The sequence below is a fragment of the Puntigrus tetrazona genome, chromosome 12, assembly GCF_018831695.1.
Source record: "Puntigrus tetrazona isolate hp1 chromosome 12, ASM1883169v1, whole genome shotgun sequence".
NCBI lineage: Eukaryota > Metazoa > Chordata > Actinopteri > Cypriniformes > Cyprinidae > Puntigrus > Puntigrus tetrazona.
The window spans coordinates 995,549-1,017,242 of NC_056710.1; the positions used below are offsets into that span (position 1 = coordinate 995,549).

At 35.8% G+C, this 21,694-nt stretch overlaps 4 protein-coding genes across 4 annotated transcripts in view; 2 read left to right on the forward strand and 2 right to left on the reverse strand.

The window, feature by feature from the left end:
• ptges3l (prostaglandin E synthase 3 like) overlaps positions 1-586 on the forward strand; it is a 5,887-nt gene extending 5,301 nt beyond the window's left edge. The window contains exons 7-8 of the mRNA XM_043254252.1: positions 80-139; positions 233-586. Coding sequence (XP_043110187.1) covers positions 80-139; positions 233-241 — 69 coding nt within the window. The 3' untranslated portion in view covers positions 242-586. The remainder of the gene's footprint in view (positions 1-79; positions 140-232) is intronic.
• A 3,052-nt stretch (positions 587-3,638) lies between these two features.
• Positions 3,639-9,527, reverse strand: g6pc1a.1 (glucose-6-phosphatase catalytic subunit 1a, tandem duplicate 1). The gene is made up of 5 exons (XM_043254072.1): positions 9,081-9,527; positions 8,325-8,434; positions 7,531-7,636; positions 7,343-7,458; positions 3,639-5,869 (listed from the first exon to the last, which is right to left on the reverse strand). Exons 1-5 carry the CDS (start codon positions 9,296-9,298, stop codon positions 5,355-5,357), a joined length of 1,065 nt encoding a protein of 354 aa, XP_043110007.1. The 5' UTR covers positions 9,299-9,527; the 3' UTR covers positions 3,639-5,354.
• Positions 9,528-11,320: 1,793 nt separating this feature from the next.
• g6pc1a.2 (glucose-6-phosphatase catalytic subunit 1a, tandem duplicate 2) lies at positions 11,321-14,212 on the forward strand. Its single transcript, XM_043254068.1, has 5 exons — positions 11,321-11,611; positions 11,699-11,808; positions 11,907-12,015; positions 12,122-12,237; positions 13,286-14,212. Exons 1-5 carry the CDS (start codon positions 11,382-11,384, stop codon positions 13,786-13,788), a joined length of 1,068 nt encoding a protein of 355 aa, XP_043110003.1. The 5' UTR covers positions 11,321-11,381; the 3' UTR covers positions 13,789-14,212.
• Positions 14,213-14,438: 226 nt separating this feature from the next.
• Positions 14,439-21,682, reverse strand: aarsd1 (alanyl-tRNA synthetase domain containing 1). The gene is given in 13 exon segments (XM_043254069.1): positions 14,439-15,628; positions 16,866-16,960; positions 17,051-17,105; positions 17,213-17,304; positions 17,386-17,452; positions 17,522-17,652; positions 17,727-17,843; positions 18,907-19,063; positions 19,156-19,213; positions 20,159-20,179; positions 20,182-20,317; positions 20,454-20,582; positions 20,847-21,682. Coding segments are annotated over 13 exon segments (1,236 nt in total). The 5' UTR covers positions 20,886-21,682; the 3' UTR covers positions 14,439-15,489.
• Between the last annotated feature and the right edge of the window lie 12 nt (positions 21,683-21,694).

Sequence of the window (21,694 nt, forward strand, 5' to 3'; positions counted from 1 at the left end):
CTGCGCTGACACAGGATGTTCAGCATGTTGAGATCATCAATATTGCCACTGTCAAATGTAATAACCTTTTATAATGCAGATGCTTAATGACATGAAGAACAAAGGAGAGCCTCCTGCTATGGACGACCTGGACGATCTTGTAAGTTCCTGAAAGTATCACATAAAGTCATATGAAGTCTTTTTAGTTATTTCATTTTAGTTTTGAGGTCATGACAACTTTTCTTCTTTGCAGAGTGACTGAGTGAGCGCCGATGCCCAAGATGAGCCTAAAATGTTATATGTTCAGTAACAGATCATTCACATTGGCCTGATAGATTTACAATATACTGTCACCGACAGTGTGTGTACATGTATGACATGGATGTAATGTTTTTTTAACCTTCATTTTTTTACTTTTATTTAGATTTTATTTATTTCCTTGCAAAACAAATCATCCTTGAATCACACAGAAACAAAATCAGATGTGTATTTAGTTTTTGCCATTTTCAAAATGCTACAAAAAAAAAACTAAAGAAATTGTTTGTTTTTCATATTCTGTGTATGTGTTTTCTACATTAAAGTGATCAAAATCTGTGATGCAATATTTTTCATTTGTGTTTTGTTTAAGGTTCTTCCAACGCTTATCCAAAGAAGTAACTTAAATTTTAAATACTATATTTATTGAATGATTATTATCATTATCTTATGTAAGAATTAATGGTTAATTCTGATCACTTTCAGGCTATACAAGATGTATGAGTTGGTTTCTTGCATAAGAGCAAATTTTGAGAGATTTAGCTTTACATTTGCACGCCAATAGTTCCTATCGCGGTGAATGGGTGCCGTCAGAATGAGAGCCCAAACTGCTGATAAAAATCCATCAAGAAGGCATTACAGTAATTTTAAGCTGTGACATTTGGTAAAAATACTACTAATTTATGGCGGAAAACCTCCCCTCTTGTTTTCTCGCGTCAAAATCCATGTATTTGTTTAAAACAGTTTTGGACTGCTTAAACAGAGAGCTCGTAATTGAACCAGAAGTGATGGTTTAAAGTTAAAATGCCTTTAACGCACAGCTGTTTTCTATAGTTGGGCTGCAGTCATGTGGATTACTTCAGGAATATTGATATATGTGTTTATCAGCTGTTTAGACTCTCATTCTGACGGCACCCATTCGCTGCGGAGGATCCTCTGGTGAGCGAGTGATGGAATGCTACATCTCTCCCAATCTGTTTTAATAAAGCAAAAAATACTAAACAAAGCCAACTACATCTCGGGTAAGAATTCCTTCCCAAATTGTCCAAACACAATTTTTTGCTAAATAAATGACCATACGCTCACTTTGCTGCTTTAAATCGTAATAGTTTTAGATTTAATGCGGTGACATAAGACGCGATTCATTATAGGCTCACCTTTTGTCCACTGAACAGCCTGTTCTCCTGCAAGCACAGCAGGTTTGTGAGCACAAGCGTTCATCACGGTTACGCATGGACAGCTCTTGCTCAACTCTTTTTATGCGGAAGGATTGTGCCATCTTCCTTCAACTGCGTCAGCTTGCAAAAGCGAGCCCCTCGACCTAGGCCGAGTGGACCTGTAAGGCCGTGTTTGTGCCTTTTTATTACAGATCAGCCGTGCAACGGAGCGGAAAACAGGTCAAGCAGTCATTAACCTTACTCTTTAACTGACTCTTGGTGTCATTGTACATGAAGAAGTCCATCGGGCAAATCTTGTTTATCACAAAGAGGAAGAGACCCACTCAAGACTCTGTACTACGGTGATAAAAAACGATAAGGAGGGAATGATTGCTGAGGTGGAAGCAAAATATCATATGATTACAGAGCGAGCGTATGGTGATTACTTCAAGCATTTTTGAATCCTGCCATCAGTTACTCACCTTCACGCACTTACAAACTTGAACGACTCTCTGTGGATTACGAAAGACAATATTCGGAAGAATATGATGGTTGTGCCTTTAAATACGTTTACATTTTCAGCAGAGCGAACGGGAAATGAAGCACAAAGCCTCCATAAAAGTATCGTGACGGCAGCAAATCCAACTTTTCTACTATATTCCAAGTCGTCTGAAGTAAGGAAAAGTTGGTGTGGAAGAATCAGCTGAAAGAAAACCGTTAAATCACTTTAAATCTTAAAAGTATATTTTTAAAATACTGCACTTGCAGATTTTATAACAAAATGAAAGGCAGCTTAAAAAAAAAAACGCTAAAGCAAATACTTTTGTTTCTTAACACACACACACACACACACACTATGTGTAATAATATACAATCACTTATTTTACAGTACTTATCAAAAATGTGGAAATATTATGATTTTTCAAGCCTCACCAAGCCTGCATTTATTTATTTATTTTTAAATCAAAATACAGTATATTTGTAATATTTGTAGTTTGAAATAACTATTTTCTATTTGAATACATCTTAAAATTTATTCCCATGATGCCAAGCTGAATTTTCACCAACACTACAGCAATCTTCAGTGTCACATGATCCTTTAGAAACAGCCTGATTTGCTGCTTAATTATCGCTGATGCTCATTTATTAATTACTATTATTATTGTATTGCTACGTAATTTGTGAAAATTCTACAGTTGATATTTATTTATTTCAAAATTCTAAACTGCAACCTCATCATTAGATACATGCAATGCCAAATATATCACTATATATAACATACCTACATTTTAACAGAACTGATATTATTTTATCGAGCAGCAGACTTTAACCATATTTCAAAAAACTGACGTAATTATTTATTATTACATATAAAGATGTCCTAAGTGAGTCAGCACCTTAAAATGCAACTAACTGCAAAAATTTGAACTATAATACATATTAACTGAATTGTAAATAGCATGAAACAATCGCATTCAGTTCACATTTAAGCATATTCCTTTTTATTAGCATGCTAACGTGCACTTCCTTTACACAAGAGAGCACGGGAATACCTCTCACCCTCCGACAGAAGACATAAAGCTTTACAGGTTTGGCACGACAGGGCGCAAGCACCGCGAGAAATGCACTCCTTTTTTTTCAGCCAACGGCCAAACAGCAACCGGCGCATTGTTTGGGACAGAAGAGTGCCGTGCCGCACGCATCCAACATGTAACCTTCAGTAAGGAGCGAAAAACATTGATAAGCGTGTTTGTGCAGCCTGTGATGTAAGGGGCCGGACAGACGCATAAACAAAATGTCCTGAACTTTGGCCTACTACGCCCGTCACAAACCCTTACAGACCAACAAAATTTAAACACGCATAAAAGTGGTTAGAGAAAAGCAGCCGAGTTCATTTTTAAAAGCAGTCCTCAGAAGACAAAACTGAATCGATATGGATATCGGTCAGAAAAAAGTTTGTTCGTGATAATTTTATTTGATTACGTACACAAACCAATGGCAAAAAGCAAAAAAAATGTGTGTAATATTTTTGCAATGCATTCAAAAACGACTATTAGATTTCGCGAATAATTACCAAGAGACTGCAAATAACACCTTCATTTTTAAAAGACTTAAATAGTATTTTCTTGTAAAAAGTACTTATTTGTAAAAGCGTTGCAGTGCAGTGACGTAGGAAGCCACTGACCCCGGGACTGGAAAAAAATAAAGTTTTGGTGACGAATTTAAAATGAATGAGTGAACCAGAAACACGTTTATTATTTTATTATACGATATCATGTGCAAGTTAAAGTACTGAGTTAAGCGAATCCCAAAGATATGCATGCATTCATTCAGACTGGTGACAGATAACGAAAAAATTTTAAGTCTACCCTAAAGGCAATATAACATAATTAAAGTAATAAAAAGAGATATCCTACATTTGCATAAAGAATCCAAGTAATAATACAATTGAAACATGCATTGGACGTATATCCAAAACTGTTTATTGTTGTAATAATTAATCACATTTTTTATTAGCGTTTCTGATTGTGAAATATACATTTTAAAGACATCGTTTGAAGTTTTAGTAAGATGTTGGTGCAGATCCCCAAATAGATGAACGGCGCTGTAAGTCTTACATAAGCTATACGTTTACGGACAATGTACAGAAGACGGCCGTATGCACAGAGCATGACCGAGGGACCTTTGAACAGAAGATGTGAATGAAAGTTAGTTAGTGAATGGAGCAGCACCGTTTAAAACCATTCAGAGATAACAAGATATGCTGGGAGGAGCCGTCATCTCAAGACCTGCCAACAACAAGCTCTACTGATCTTGGGAAGAGATGATTTCAGCCACATAAACGGGATGTGTTCGCGAGGACCAATGGAAAAATAAAGTTTCATTGAAAAGATACAAATGTTGAAAGAAAATATATATAAGCAGTTTTCCATAATGTTTTATCATTTTTAAGAAAGTTGTTTTAACTAAATTGTAATCATATTTAAAATGCCTGTGACTGTGTGTACTAATGACTGTGTAAAGGTTAATTAACGTAATATGCAATTAAAATAAATTATGAAAAGGCTAAAAGGTTAGTTCAGGCTATAAAATGTCAAGTGGTGCAACTTTAAAATAAAAATAACAATTGTAAAATGTTTTAATTATTGTTCTTGTTAACGTATGAATTGATACAAAATTAAAGATAACAATACTATTTTCTTTTTTTTTCGTGTTTTAGATTTTTTTTTTATTTGATACACCACATTTTTACAGTCATTAAAAAACGTCAAGAAACCTTTCTTGAAAATTGATATATATTGATAAATAAAGTACATTTCTAAAAACTAAACTTTAAAGTTTTGTTCCCTCAACATGGACATTTGCCTTTTACAATGTAAACCAACTTTTTTATATATTTGATATTGTTTCTAAAATCCTTTTTTAAAATATTGCTTATTAATATTGAAAAATCATTTGTCTGCATTGACTGTGTCAAGGTCAATAAGCCTTATTATTTATTACATAAGCACCAGAAAAATACCTTTTATGAAAAGGCAAAGTTAGCCGAGATTGTAAATGTCATGTGGTGCGACTCCCCAAAATGTACTTTTTATTAATTAGCACAAAAAAATGAAAGGTAAAACATTTGTTCTTGATGGTTAAATTAGTCCTGCTTTAGTCATTAGAAAGTACAAAAAACAATTAAGGTTCCATTTTCTTGTAAATAATTTTAAGTTTATGAATATTATGAAAAGTAAATTTCAAAAAACTACATTTCTAAAAGATATTTTGTGGCTATCACTCTATTTTAATATACATAGGGTTTTCATAATGAACCATATAAAAATATTGCATACAAAAAACTAAAATCATGAGACTGTTCAAAAGTGTTTAAATGAATGTTTCGTAGCCAGCCATCCTGTACGTGCCATCTGAGGTATTTAACAAAGAGTGTACTGAAAAAAATGCTGCAAGACTGCACTACATGCCCTTTTCATGCTTGTTTTTAGATGAAATCCAACATATGACTCCAGGAACGAGAGCGGTAGGAAGCACCAAAGCCGCGGCGCTCTTGCAGAAAGACATAGAGTAGAAAAGTAACTGGTCGCTTGAGGAAAATGTCACCTTGTCCAGAAGCTGCAGCAGCACCAGAGACGCACCGATACGTCCCGTCCTGGCTGAGACGCCGTTGTGTTTCCTGCCCGCTGCTGCTTCACCGTGGCCTGACAAGTGAAGGCCGAGCCCCAGGCCAAAAAGAGTGCCCATGTTCCTCAGCAGGCTGGCGAAGGGGGTGCTGTCCAAAAGGACCCAGTCCGGATGGATGCACCATTTCTGGGCCTTCGCCAGCGTCCACAGCAGATCAACTCCCACGGCTTTCAGGAGCACATAGAAACCCACGGCGAAGAAGAGCAGGAACAGAGTCACGCTGACGTACTTCCTCAGACCGGCGCCGTAGATCCACTGAACCCTGGAGAAGATTTCTGCTACGATTACGCCTGGAAATAAAAGGCCGACAGCTATGAGAGTGTCTGGTTGAAGCACTGATGCATGTGAATGGAGTAATGCTTATTATTTCTAAGAACTGTTAATACAGAAATATATAATTAAAATACATGGCTTTAATACGCCTCTTATCCACTGTAAAAAGGATTTTAAAATTATGAATGAAAACCAAATATTATTGTATTATGTTTTAATGCAATAGCATTATTTAATAGCAATTATTTAATAGCAATTTAAAAAAAATAAACCAAATGATAATGTTTTGGAGTTAAAAGCATTGTTAATATTTTTAAAGACCAGAAATACTGTATTATTATTATTCCTAAGAAAATTGTTTTAATAAAACGGCTTAATTCCATAATATTTAAGAAACGAAAATGTAATAAAAACCGAACATTACTAAACAATATTTTTTTTAATAAACATTACCTAAAAAACACTAAATACTTATTTTATTTCAGCCCGTTAACAAAGCAACATTGCTTGTTTCAATTTAATGTACTGAATGATCAATGATGTACTGAAATAGCAAACACAAAAATTAATAAATCCTATACAGACGTTTAAAAAAAGCGCAACAGCAGAAGAAAGAACATTGTTTAGGTTATAAAGAAATCCCCTCAGAATTAACAGTCTCTCTAACAGACTAACACTGATTCTGGTTGTAAAATGTCATGTGGTGCAACTTCCCAAAATATAATAATTCATGATATCTGTAAAAAGAAAATACATTTATATATTTAACAATCTTTATATAATCTTTTTATTTACTCTACGTGGAACAAAAATTAAAATAGTGATTTTTTTTTACTTGATGATTACACCACATGACAATTTTTTTTAAAAACGGTATGTGTGTCAAGATGTTAAGACGTCTGGATCAAAAGTGATTTTATGTGGATAGAAATTAAATGACATTAAATGTAAGTAAACCGTCTAACTTTTAAGGTTTTTGAAGAACTGCCAAGATTTGGTTGAAATAATGTTACGTTGTCATTCAGTGTAACAATATTTATGCAAAAATTCAAACAATATGCTTATGACGACTTGTACATATTAAAATATACAAAAGAATAAAGACGCATATTAAATGAATAAAATCTTGGGCAAAACCTAGGATAGTGTCAAATTAAAAAAAATAAAGTATTAGTATTTGGGGTGAAAGTAACTTTTCTTTTAATGTGTTATAAACTGATTTTTGCTGTAAATATTCTTAAAAAAAATTGTTACACCAAATGACATTTTAGTGGCTCAGAGAAACGAAAACGAAATTAATTTCAGTATTCCACTTACACTATTTCACTTATTGTTTGTAGAGTGAAACCCTTTTTCATTTTTGACACATATATACGTTTTTCTAAACCAACCTTTTTCTAAAAATTTGATTCCTGATAGATTTTGCCGATTAAGTTACAGTGAACATTCTCCGTGTCGCTGACCCAAATGCAAAAAGACTAGCGACCCACCTGAAATAACCCCACTGATGACTTGGTGCGGGAAATGGGCTGCCAGATAGACTCTAGACATGCACACCAGTAACTCCACCAAACCCAGGAGCATCCAGAGCATTAGCTGCAAAACTCTGAAAGCGGAAAAGATCGTCAGCTGTGTGACATTACAACAAGACGATCGTGCACAGGCGTCTCAGACCGACCTATACTGTAAAGGAGGTAGTTTTCTTTCGGCGAGGATGGAAAGCACCGCCGTAACCATCACATACCCAACACCCGCAGAACCCATGGCGTGACCGGACGGGCTTCCTGAAAGACAAAACCCAAACAAGCAGTGCGGCAGTTGATTCTAATTACAGAGAATATCAAATCAGAGATCGTTTGATTAGAAACACATGTGTTCAGGGGCCTTAAACCGGTCTGCTGGAGGAGTTCTGGGCACCAGCTAAATCCAGCTCAAACAAGATAAGAGCGACGAATCGGCTTAGGCAGAATACCAGCAGCTATTTAGATAAAATATAATTTATGAGCCTTTTTAATTGATAGAGGGTACTAATTCAGGTCAAGAATGAATGGAAACTCGCCAGCATGTGTAATATTAATAGTAATAAGCATTACTTCATTCAAATTCGGCCCTTGACCGAAACGCTGAGATAACCGGGGACAGATCCGTTTCCACATGAAAGATTAGAACTGCAACCTTGCTCAAATTGCATAACCACCCCGGGTTACAGTTTTTTTTTTCTCTTGGAGATAGAGATGTATTTCATGTAAGTCAAAGTAGTATAAGAAGGGCATGTAATGTGCATTCGGTCCGTTTTTATTATACTGAGCAATAACGACCAGTTCAATGTACATTATTCTGATTATTTAATGACTACTTAGCAAATTAAATAAACCAAATAAGCATGAAATATAGATTTAAGTTTAAATATAATTGTATTACGTGAGATTGACCAATCAGAATTAAGTATATGCAATAAATACTGTGATATACCTGGTCCGGTTTCACATGTGATGGAGAACTGCTGCAGTTCAGGACGTTTTATAGAGCCATAAAACTTAGTCTCTTGCACCCACCAGTACGGCCTCTCACCGAAGAGCACCCTGTCAATATATCATATATATAATACAGAAATGAGCAATTAAAAATCATTTTAATTATTCATTTAATTGCAGGAGACAGGAAAAAACAGTATAATTAAAAAATATCATTTACTATTTAAATATTGCATTTTATTAAATTGTAATGAAAAATGTATCGTACAGTGTAATAAATTGGTGCATTGCCAGAAACATTCTAAATTAAATTATCAATTAATTTCAATTCTATAATTAGGTAAAAAGTATTTAATTCATTACAAATGATTAAATCCTGTGCAATAATTAATTTATAATATTTCTGAAAACACATCAATGTATTTAAAATCTTTTTTGTAGAAACAGTATTCTCAGTATTTTCTAATAATGACCTTAAAAATAGTGGTGCGCTATGGAAAGTATTAATTAATTAATTAAATTGCCAATTACCATTATATTATAATTAATATTTATTATATTTCTCATAATACATCAATTTATTACACTATTGTTTTTTTTACAAGTGTGTTTAACAAGAATATACCGTTTCGGTCTTTCTACTTTCGTGCAAAATAGCACTTGCAATAGCGATTTGAGTGAAGTCCGTGTATTGACCAGCACAATCTTATCATGTTAATTACCAGCACGGGGATTAACGATACGAGCATCTCACCACTTCAGTACGAGGTTGAGCCAGTCTCCAACCACAGCCACCCAGATGAGCTTGACCCCCACGTCTCTGCGCAGATGAAACCAAATGGGGAAAAACACGAAGAAGGTGGTGTGGAGATCCGCCACCGAGGAGACCCACTGAAACAGATTCTCAGAGTCCCGGTGCTCCGTCTGCAACCGGACGGCTAGGTTCACCCCCCAGCTGTGGAGAAGGTCCATCTCTGCCGTCTGAGATCGGGACGGAAAAACGGAGGACAGGCACGAGGGACGGGGATCGCACTGAAGATACGAAGAGCGGTCTGCCAGCCTCCGTCCAGCCGTCGAACCCCACTTTTCTGTTCTAGTTGGACTTTATTCAAGGCTAGACGGATTGGTTTTGTTTGCATGTTGACTGGAGAACTCAGGGGCCCTCGGTTTCTGGACCTTTCACCTGTGATGACGCCGATGGGACACACGCTGATAAAACGCCGAGTGGACACACTGATTGCTTTTGCCTTTGGTTTCACGAAGTGTGATGTCACTGTGATGACATCTTGGAACGATGCATTCAAATGGTTCGGTCTGGGCTGCGATTACGTGAGTCACGCTGTCCTGGTTATTCAATTGCACGAAAGCTGGATGAACGAACTTTCCATCGAGGTATGGTTTATTAGGAAAATATTTGAAAATCTGGAATCTGAGGGTGCGAAAAAATGCAATATTGAGTAAACTGCCTCCAAAGTAGTTCAAACGAAGTCCTTAGCAATGCACATTACGAATCGAAAATTACGTTTTGATATATTTACAGTAGAATATTTTATTGGAACATGATCTTCACTTAACATCCTAATGATTTTTGGTCGATAATACAATGCAAGGCCACTTTGCGCTTCAGAGTCACACGGTTTTGTGTCTTTTTTTTCACCTGTGCGTGCTTTTAAAAATAAATTTGGAGCGACAGGAGGATAAACAACAATACGAGTATCAGCTACGACTGACTAACAGCTAACAAAAAGCCTTGCATTGATAACAGTTTAGCATCACTGATCAATGTAATGATTCATTCACTGTAACGCACACGTAAACAAACCGATTCAATGCAATCAGCAAGTGCCTGCGCAAGCAGCGAAAACAATGCCTGTCTGAGCAACAGCTTCCCATGCTGCTAAAATATCGGCTTCTCAATAGGATTCCCCTTTTTTGTTTTGGTACATTTTTGCCCTGCTTTTTCAGAGAAATGACATAGGTCTATAGATTAATTACAACACGTGTTTGTTTTGGCAAAAAAAGAGAGGCCCAAATACAAATGAACAAAATACATAATAGGTAAACAAGTAAATAAATAAACAAACAAACTGCTTGCTTTTTAATGGGACATTATTTAAATTAAAAGTATTGTTTACTGTATACTGTATCGTAAAAAGTATTGCATACCTTTTTTTTTTTTTTTGAATTAAATTTAAAAAAGATACTTTACAGTAAAATTACAGTAAAATCCATCTTTGGATAAATGTATTTGTAAAAATTACCTCATTACCTAATATTTTATGATTCATGAAAATGTAGGATTTGGATTTTAATTTGGATTAAATATATAATATTATTAGTTATATTAAAATAAAATGTTATTATTATTAATTTTACATTTATTTTTATATTGATTAGTACACACAAAAAAAATTAAATACATATAACATGATTTATCATATGTATTATTAACGTATAGTTAGTGATATGCATGGCTAAGGTCTTAATTTGGACAACTTTAAAGTATAAATATAAGTAAATATAAGTTTTAAATATTTTCTCAATATTTGTTTGACATCTTCAGATTCCAGATTTTTAAATAGCTGTATCTAGGTCAAATATTGTCAACGTAATATCAATGGAAAGCTTATTTATTTAGATTTTAGATGATGTATATATATCTCAATTTAAATGACTAGACCATAGTCTCACACACACACACACACATATATATATATATATATATATTATTTAGAAATAAAGAGTTATAGATGTTTACTGAGACGTTTCTGAGGTCACAGACGAGTTCAATGATTCACCGCTACGTCTTTTCTACGTCCTTTTCCTTTTCAACTTGTTTGTGTGTTATCTCTTCTGACAGGACAAACACTCTCTTAACTCTGGCGTTTTTTTTTGTTCCACTCTGTGTTTTATTACACATGAGCAAGGTTCAAAGATCGATTTGTCCATGCGTTGTGGTGGTGGGCCTGCTAGTATAAAAACCACAGGCAGGCGCTGGAGGGCCATCACTCTCGGCTGGCTCCACAACACACAGTGCCTTAGAGAAAGTCTAAACATGAATTCTGTGATGGACACATTACACGGGTTTGGAGTGAGCAGCACCCAATACCTGCAGACCCATTACAAAGACGCCCAAGGGTGGTTTCTTTTCGTCTCCTTTGCGGCAGATCTGAGGAACACCTTCTTCATCTTCTTTCCCATCTGGTTCCATCTGAAAGAATCAGTCGGGATCAAGCTCATCTGGGTGGCTGTGATCGGAGACTGGCTCAATCTGGTCTTTAAATGGTAAGAGAATGGACCGATAAAGACTTTACTGTCAAATTAAATGAACGATGAATTGAATTTTTGCGATGTTCTGTTTATGTGTTTTAGGATCCTGTTTGGAGAACGTCCATACTGGTGGGTCCATGAGACTTCTTACTACATCAACAGCTCAACGCCGCATATCGAGCAGTATCCCATGACCTGTGAGACCGGTCCAGGTGCGTCTTTCTCTAGAAGTACCACACTGGTCCACTTCAAACCCGTTTTATCAAACATCGAAATAGCGCTTTGCTCACTTTGCTGCTTCTCGATGCAGGAAGCCCGTCTGGTCACGCTATGGGCGCTGCTGGTGTTTACTACACACTGGTCACCTCAATCCTCGCCATTATGCTGAGCAAAGAGAAGAAATCCTCATCTAGGAGCTTGTGAGTCAGTCTTTACCGCAATTAGGACTTCTTCACATTGTGTTTGTTTTACAATAGATAGTTGCTTCTGCAATACGTTTACGATGTACTGTCTGTTTTTCATCAGGTACTTGCGTGGTTCACTCTGGACACTCTTTTGGACGGTCCAGGTCTGTGTTTGTCTCTCTCGAGTCTTCATCGCCGCTCATTTTCCACATCAAGTTTTCGCAGGAGTTATTTCAGGTAAACAGCTCACTAAATCGTCACTTCTATTAAAAATAACGATTCCTAATGGGGGTTTTCATCTATCCTGTTCACCAAAGATGTATTTATTTGACCAAAAATAGACTAAAAATTTCTCTTTGAAAATCTTATAAAATTTGCTGATTTTTCAGCATCATTGCTCCAGTTTTCAGTGTCACGTGATCTGTCAGACATAATACACTGAGTTTAGCTTCTTCATATTTATATATGTATATATAGAAAATATTTAACATATTTTCAGTGTTTTCCTAAAACTTAAAAAAAATGCGTTAGGACAACTTTTTTGATCCACTTCAAATGTTGGCTACTATATACATACATATTTAATTTAATTCAGCAATGAAGCATTGAAGTGAAATGTTAAATATTAAAAATTTTTTCTATTAAAGCAAATTGATGTGCATAATAATGAATTTATATTAATAAAATATATGCATGACGAAAATCCAAAAAAATCTAGTAGCAAAACCTGTTTTTTTCCCAAACATAGATAACATGAATTGAATTCAAATGAATTCAAATACATTGAGCACCAGCAATAACTGATAATAACTAAAAGCAAAAGAATCATGTGACACTGAGTAATGGTGTTGAAAATTCAGCTTTGACATTACAAAAATAATCAGATTTTGTAATTATACAAAATTGTTGACGAGTAGCCAAAGACTATAGAATACCCAAGACGTGTCACTTTTAAATGATAGTTTTAAATTGGGACAAACGCAACACTTAAAATGGCCAATCAATCACAAGAAGCCCCGCCTTCTAAGTAAAATAGCCAATCGCTGATCTGTGAAGTCAGCGCATCACCGCATCTGCCATTAGAAGTACCGGTTGCTATAGAAACAGTCAGCATTCTGAGACGTGCGAAAAAATACAAAGAGATAGAGAAGCTGGATGCCCGAGAGGCTTTTCAAAAATGGCCGCCGAGTGACATGGCTTGTCTTAAACTTTGCCAGTAGTGTACACAAATGTAAATGTCATCTTGAGGTACTAAAATGAATGCATTGTGTCTCGTTTTTCACAGGCATGATTGTCGCCGAGGCCTTCAACAGACAGAAATGGATCTACAGCGCCAGTCTGAAGAATTACTTCAACATCACGCTGTTCCTGCTCTCGTTCGCGGTGGGCTTGTACCTGCTCCTCAAAGCTCTGGGTGTGGATCTGCTGTGGACCCTTGAGAAAGCCCAGCGGTGGTGCGTCAATCCAGCCTGGGTCCATCTGGACACTACGCCGTTCGCCAGCCTGTTGAGGAACATGGGCACCCTGTTCGGCCTGGGACTCGGCCTGCACTCCCCGATGTACACGGAAAGCAAGAAGAGCAGCGGCGCTCGAGCCAAGACGGCCTGCATCGCGGCCTCTCTGTTCCTGCTGCATCTCTTCGACTCCATCAAGCCTCCCACACACACGGCGGCCCTCTTCTACCTGCTGTCTTTCTGCAAGAGCGCCACGGTTCCCCTCGTCACGGTCAGCATCATCCCGTACTGCGTGTCCGGAGCCCTCGGGTTACAAAGCAAAAAACAGCTGTGAGCTGGGAAAGAACTGAAAAAATGACTGTGAGCTACCGCACAACTATTTACAGTATTTCAAACTAGCATGTCGTTCGTAGTTCATCCCATCAGTCGAAGGAACGCTGCCAACGAACAAGGGATGCAAATACTTAAGCGTTTAAATTAAGCATTGTTGTAATACACATTACGGTGATGCGTTGTGTGAGATAAAGAATTGTAGTGTTTTTGTATTTTAGCGCCTTTGGATCTGCCTGAAAAGGTCTGGCATTTAACAAAATAAGTGTTAAGTTCTTTTTTGAGAACTGAAGTTATAAACCACATTATATATGCATAGGAGGACATTTTTTGCCTTCCCTAGGATGTGTGCTTTTTTTTGTTGTGTTTTCTGTATTATTTTATTTTTGGAAATCCTTTAGGTCATTTTTAATAAAACGCTGAAAATACATCTTGTTTATACACTTTCTTCCAAAATATTTTTTTTTTGACGCATGGTGCGTCACGATTTTACACGAAATGATGAATGCATTTTTAAAAAAACAAATATTGTACGTACTATTCATTTTAGATAGTGTATCGCATTTCGTCTCTTATTAACCGAAACATATCCAATAAACCGGAGTAAGTCAAGCATGGACTTTGCACTGTGGATCCATATCTTCAAGAACAGTATTAATTGGAAGATGATTTATTAAGCACAAGCTGTACGGTACAGTCAGGTGTGAGTGAATCACACGCTTACAAATACTTCATTTCAAAAACATTCATTTTTAGCATTCAATCAGCTTTATGTTTGGTGATGACTGCACAGAGGCATCTAAAGACTTGCATTACAGAAAATGATTTGCAGTGTAAATTATACAGCGATTATTTGTTCTTATAACAACGTCAATGTTCTGCAAGTTTATTATATGTCTATCTGGCTGTTTTTTATTCTTATACATTTAGTTTTTTGGCTATTTATATTATGAACCAATCCAACGGCTGATAAGCATTTATGAATTATGGCGATTTTTTGAAGAGCGTGCGCTACGACAAAGAAAAAAAAAATACAAACTTTCATTGACAATTGAGGCATTTAATTTTGCTCCAACTAATACACTGTTTTCGTAACCTCAGTCGTACAGCAGGGCAACACCAAATGATTAGCGATGAAGATATTTTTTATAACTTCCAGTGAAAAGGCATCGTCGCTACATTAACCAGCTCCAATTACACCAAAGTCCACCGTTCAAGCGACGCTTCTCCGAAGCACTTTAGCTACGCTGGAAGCAAACAACATCCCAGGGACTGCGTCGGATGCTGCATGCCGTCAAGGACCAATCAGCAGGAAGATAATATAATTTATAGAATTCGTTTCCTATTTCGCTTTCAGCTAAAACCCATTTGTATAAAAATGCTCGTATGCCTAGATTTATTTTCTAGTAAAATGACTTACATTTAAGGTCCAAAATGTCACGAGCTGCCTTTAACCCAACGAGTCAGAAGGCTAAATAATAATAATTTTTATTTTTTTTTAAATGGACGGGAAAAATAAATAGGCTGGATTAGTTATGTGCTTCATGAAAAACAGAAACGGAGCATCTTTCAACTAAAGCTCCGTCGTGATGTGTTGGGACGTATTGAGCGCTTCCAGTGTAGACCGATAAAACGAAGTCAAGCTGTTCTGACGAGTCGCAAAAGGGTTCATGTATTTGGGTATAGACGTGACTGCACCGCTGTTTCATTCCTCTCCTACGGTTAGTTTGCAGCTGTGCTCCTTCAGTAAAGCCTCAGCCTCTGCTCTCTTGGCCAGGCTGTTGGCTTTACCCTGGTAACGTCCAGCTTTTCCCGCTCCTTTACCCTGCAGCAGATCCGCCACCCTGCACACAACAACGCAAACACGTGAGAATATGTTACAGAAGAGTGCCACCTACCGGAAGAATCGCAGCACAGCATAAATCTACACGAGTCCTTGGGAAAACAACCAATCGGATTTAATACAAATTGAAATGCAGTGGTGCATAAAGCAAACAACCCTGAACAGATGTAAATTAGCAGCTAGCAAACTAGATGGAATAATAATTCATGCTAAGGTACGTTTCTTCTGAGTTAAATCTGTCAAATAAGGTGCACCAAATGTACAACTGTTTACAGGAACAGTTTGCTTTTCATGTCAGTGTCGGTTATTTTGGTATCAACTGCCTGAGATGTGAAAGTCACTTTACATGCAGGCAGACAGTTTTTGTCTGTTTGAGTGCGTGGTACATGGCCAGATTAAGCTGCCACTTGAATAAAAAAAAAATGCAATTAACCATAAATAGCCTACTGTCTCATAGTTTCTATGCAAATTTAATAAATGGCTAATATTCTAGCAATATGCATGCTAATATTCAAGTAGTTAAGAGACCCTAAAAAGACTTCAATCTTCTTAAATAAATAAATAAATATATATATATATATATGTGTGTGTGTGTATATGTATATATGTGTGTGTGTGTATATATATATATATATATATATATATATATATATATATATATATATATATATATATATATATATATATATATATATATACACACACACACACACACACATATATACATATATATATATATATATATATATATATATAATAAAAATGGCTAATATATATATATTTTTTTTTTTTTTTTTTTTGAAAAATCATGTTAAAATGCGAGTAGCAAATAGAATACAGAAGACTTTTGAGGAGCGCTTATTTGTCCAACATGATACATTTTGACCTCACAAAAACAATTATAGCACATTGACCATAAAACTAAGCATGGAAAAATCTAATTAATAACACATTAGTAGAGATAGAGCTTTTTAAGCAGTCTGCCTTACAGTTGATTTACATTAAACGCTAATTCAGTCTACTTTTTGGCATTAGTCAAAAGTTTGCAGCAACAAGTTTATTTCTCAGCAACTGTTCAGATCGCTTCTTTCAATAAAATTGAGATGTTTTTTCTTCCTCGAGCATGAGCTCCTTGCTTTACGAGGTTTTGGCATGCTCTTTCATTCTGAAAATGTAGCTTTTGCTTACCATTATTTTACACGTCATGGCAGAAGGGAATAAATCAGCACGGGTCTTACCGAGGTCCCACTTCAGAGACGATGTCCTCAGGCCCTGCGAGCAGGAACAGCCCGGCACCCTTCTCCTCACCCACGGTCAGGAAGATCACCGTGTCCTACACGAATACAGCAATGAGAGAATAAACTACACGACGACCTCCAATGCAACAATGCATGCTATTTAACGACTCAAAGATGAGCTCCACCTGAAATCCAATGCCGTTCGCAATGATGTTCATGAACTCATTATCACCGTCTTTGCTGTGAAAGCAACAAGGCTTGAGTTGTGAATATCGGAAATGCGATTATGGAAGCAGAATAAGCCGACAGCCTTTCTTGTCGATTGGACTCAAGTCAATCACACGCACTTGTGCAAGCTGAAGAAGTTTCCCCTGCCCGCTTGGTTTTTGAAGTTCTGCGCTATCAGAACAGCCATTTCCCTCAGGATAATTAGATTACTCTGTCAGAGGAACATAAACGGTGACGATTAATAAACGCAAAAGTCGAAGGTTACTCCTTGCTTATGAACACAGCGGGTTACCTTCTGAAGACGTTTGACAGTCTTCTGTATCTTGTCCACAGCATCGACGTGCTCATCTGCTCCTGTCCTAATAAACCACAGAGACAGATAAGCTCATGCTGGGAGAAAGCGGACTGGACGCTTCACTCCAACTCACTTGAGAAGACCAGTCAGCGATTTTTCAACGCTGTAACTCTTTTCGGCGTATTTCAGCACTCTGTTTCCAGCTATGAAAATCAGGTTGATTTTATTCTTCTTCCCTTTTTCGGTCCCCAAAATCTTTATAACCTAAGGAGCATATTATTTTTCAGATTACCAAACGGTAGAATACACCAACACCTGACGGGACCTGGAGGACCGACCTGAAGGTGACTGAGGTTGGACACATGAGTCCCGCAGCACATGTTGGCGTCTACGCCCTCGATGTCAATGATCCTGATGGGTCCAGCGTGGTCGTCAGGAAGACCTCGGCTTCTCACCTGTTCATGGGAATAGTGAGGAACTGGTTTGTTATCCCTGAGAAAAGTAAATATGATTTGGGAACGTGATTATTTTAAAATGATAAAAAGCTAATTTCACTTAAAGTCATCAAAATAAATGTAAAATATTAAATAATAATAATGAAATAATAAAATACATATGTGTGTACTGTGTACATTTATTATGTATATATGAATACAAACAAATGCATGTATATATATATATCCCAGATTTTTTTATGTATATATATGTATATATATATATATATATATATATATATATATATATATATATATATATATATATATATAAATATATATATATATATCCCAGATTTATTATATATATATATAACAATTTGTATTATATTTGATTCTAATAAATAAAAGAAAAATAGAAACAAAAATATATTTTACATTCAAATTTCAATAAGATTTTTTTTTGTGAACAAATATCTATTGATTTGTATATATTTATTATATTTCATCAGCAAAGATGGTGACAGTAAAGACATTTATAATGTTGAAAATAAATGTTCTTTTGAACTTTTTATACGTCAAAGAATCCTGAAATAAAAACATATTAAGCAGTGTTGATAAAATGAATAATAATAAATGTTAATAATTAATTAATGTGTTTGGAGCAGTAAATCAGTATATTAGAATTATCTATCCATTTAACAATGAAGACAAATGAGATAAAAATATATATTCAAACAGAAAGAGTTATTTTAAATAATAGTCATAATATATATATATATATATGCTTTTGGTGAACAAAAGACTTTCTTTTAAAAAAACATCAAATAAAATCCTAGCAATCTCATACATTTAAACAACATTGCATATTATTTTTTTCTCTTTGAATATTATTTATTTTATTTTGTTTATTTAGCATTGGTTAGTTTTGCTTTGTTTCATTTAATTTATGTTGCGTTGCTAATATTTTCATTATTATTGCGCACACTGAATACAACTCGTTTGTTCTATACTTTAGATTATAAAATATAAAGTGTTGTGAAATTTTGCTTCCTGATAGTAGATTGTGAAGGTGCACACATGCCTTCTCCACAGCAGGATCATCAACGGAGAGGAGGTTGACCATGACTGGAATGTGTGCACGAATCTTCTCATTCACAGCCGCCTCCAAAGCCTCCATCTCTCCAGGCTTCACCGCGGCCGTGTCCAGCTCTATGCTGCTTCGCTGACGGCCCAAATCCCTGGATCGTTTCACAATCAGCCAGATGGTTTAACGTTTAGAAGTCAAATTTATTTGAGCGAGTCATTTAATAGACCCTTCCAAAGCGCTTACCAAGAGGTGGTTTTGTATCCAAACATTGTATCAGCCAAAGCTGTGATCAAGTGTTGACCTTTAAAAAGCACAGTAAGCATGTCATAAAATTAGTTTGAGCTTCATTTAACCCTATAAAGCCTGCTGTATCGTATCTGACATGCAGATTTCTAACTGTAAATAACTGCTGTCAGAGACTTGTTTACATTTAATAACAAATGCATGTGTATATCCCAGTTTTTTTATTTTAAATATATTTATATATAATATAAAATAATATAAATATATAAATGTAAATATAAATATTTAAAAAATAATTTCCTGCATGTTTATATATATATATATATATATATATATATATATATATATATATATATATATATATATATATATATATATAAATAAATATTTAAAAATATATACTGCATGTTTTATATATATATATTTGATATAAACCTGTTGTAAGCGTCTTACAAAGACATACCATAATATTTGTACACATATATACACACATACTGTATACACACACGTATACACGTATACACACATATACACATACACACATATATATATATATATATATATATATATATATATATATATATATATACACACACATACATACACACATACTGTATATACACACACACACACACACACATACATATATATATATATAAGTGTGTGTCTTATTATTATTATATGTGAACAAGTTTGATATAAACCTGTTGTAAGCGTCTTACAAAGACATACCATAATATTTGTATGCATTTTATGTAAGCAATCTCAGTGATTTATATTAGAAGCTATGAACTTAGGCCATACATTATGATCAGTATAACTGCATACTTTGCATATTTTGGTTCTTCCTCCCAGAGTGTCCAACAATATCATACCCTGACGTATTAAACATGACACGCAAAAAAAAAAGAGCAAACTTTTTATCCATTTTGATTCCTCCCGACTAGAAGTTCATACATTAGCCCTCACAGGGTGTAAGTAACAGTTCTCATCCCCTCCTCACCCGAATGCTGCTGCATGTGTCAAAGCGTCTCTCCCAGTCCAGCTTGACGTGCACCTCCTGACCCTCCTCCAGAGCAGAGCTGATGAAGTGCACCGCCTCCGGACCCTGTCTCAACACTCTCAGGACAGGGACACCACCAACCGTCCCGTGATCGTCAGGCTGGAGATCAAATAAAAACATATCAAGCTCGTGCAACGACAAACATACATATACATATACATATATATATATATATATATATATATATATATATATATATATATAGTGTTCAAACACTGCGCATGACAGTACTGACCTGTCCTCCGCCCTCTGGAAACAGAATCGTGTCTTTCAGTTTCAGATTGAAGCCTTTCACCTTTTCTTTCTTTCCATTATTCTCGAAGGTTAATTCTGCCGGCACGCAAGACTCGACACACGTGTCGAACTGTGAAAAGAAAACATCTCTTAACGTGTACGCATTGGTTTCAAACGGGCAAAATCATTTTAAAAAGTAGCTTAAACAAAGTTAACGTTGCTATCAGGTTGCGTCGTTATTTTGCATGAATTATATGTAGGGAAATGCAATCTCTGCCGCTGTCACTGCTGTCGTTGAAGACATTGCGCATATTTACTCATTCAGACAATGTTCAACGTGCACTGCGACAAACTTATTAAATTACCATAACGTTGGGGAAAAAAAGCCACGCACCTCCTGCATGTAACAGTCCCTCTGACACTGGAAAGCCATGTTTCTTCAAATGTAAAGTACAAGCGATCAGCGCTTGCTACAGTAAACCCGACCGAAAGTTAAAACACGGCCTTCAAAATAAAAGTCCTTAGTTTTCAGTGTTGTGAATCTTGCCTGTTGTTTTTTTTCTTTACATTTCCGTGTAATTTATTTATGTAAATATGCCACGTCTGAGCATGTGAGTACATAAATGTATCTAACGCAATGCTTTATCAATTATTTATTTATTTATTTATTTTTTTACACAAAGCTACCACATTTCAGTACTTTCCTAAAGTGCTCATTTAAATGCATAATTAAATAATTTACAGACAAATGTCACTAAAATCAATTCCAGGGGTAATAAATTTCACCCTTCATTTGTAGTACACGAAAAATAATTATCTTACACTTAGTTTGACATACGTCAAGAAATTTGTACGCGCAAATTTTATTTGTTGTCTATTTTTTTATGCGTCGTCTATTTTTCCCGAGGACTCAGTTCTTGACCGGAAGGTGGCGCAATTGACTAAAAATGACATTTAGCCTAACAAAACGTCTCATGGAAACCACCAGGCTGTATTAAGAGTTTTAAAAGCGGCGCACTGACGTGAAACCACTCGCGTTTATTTATTATAATAGTTTCGTATTGTTCATACGCAGCAAGTATGCGTCCCACGAAAGTCAGTGTCCTCGGCAATCAAACAAAACAATCAATAACCGCTCTTAACCGCAGACAGCAGCTCATTAACTGTGAAACGATACGGCGCGACTTCGATTTTCCCGTTCTCATCCTTTCTTCCACCCCCCCTCCCCGAAAAAAAAACGTG

Bases quoted from the DNA above. Each gene is read 5' to 3' on its own strand.
- g6pc1a.2 (XM_043254068.1), top strand. From the start codon at position 11,382: ATGAATTCTGTGATGGACACATTACACGGGTTTGGAGTGAGCAGCACC. The intron at 11,809-11,906 runs GTGCGTCTTTCT...TTCTCGATGCAG, and splicing joins GACCTGTGAGACCGGTCCAG to GAAGCCCGTCTGGTCACGCT. The intron at 12,238-13,285 runs GTAAACAGCTCA...CGTTTTTCACAG, and splicing joins TTTCGCAGGAGTTATTTCAG to GCATGATTGTCGCCGAGGCC.
- g6pc1a.1 (XM_043254072.1), bottom strand. From the start codon at position 9,298: ATGGACCTTCTCCACAGCTGGGGGGTGAACCTAGCCGTCCGGTTGCAG. The intron at 7,637-8,324 runs GTATATCACAGT...TTTGTCTTTCAG, and splicing joins CACATGTGAAACCGGACCAG to GAAGCCCGTCCGGTCACGCC. The intron at 5,870-7,342 runs GTGGGTCGCTAG...TTTTATTTCCAG, and splicing joins CATCAGTGGGGTTATTTCAG to GCGTAATCGTAGCAGAAATC.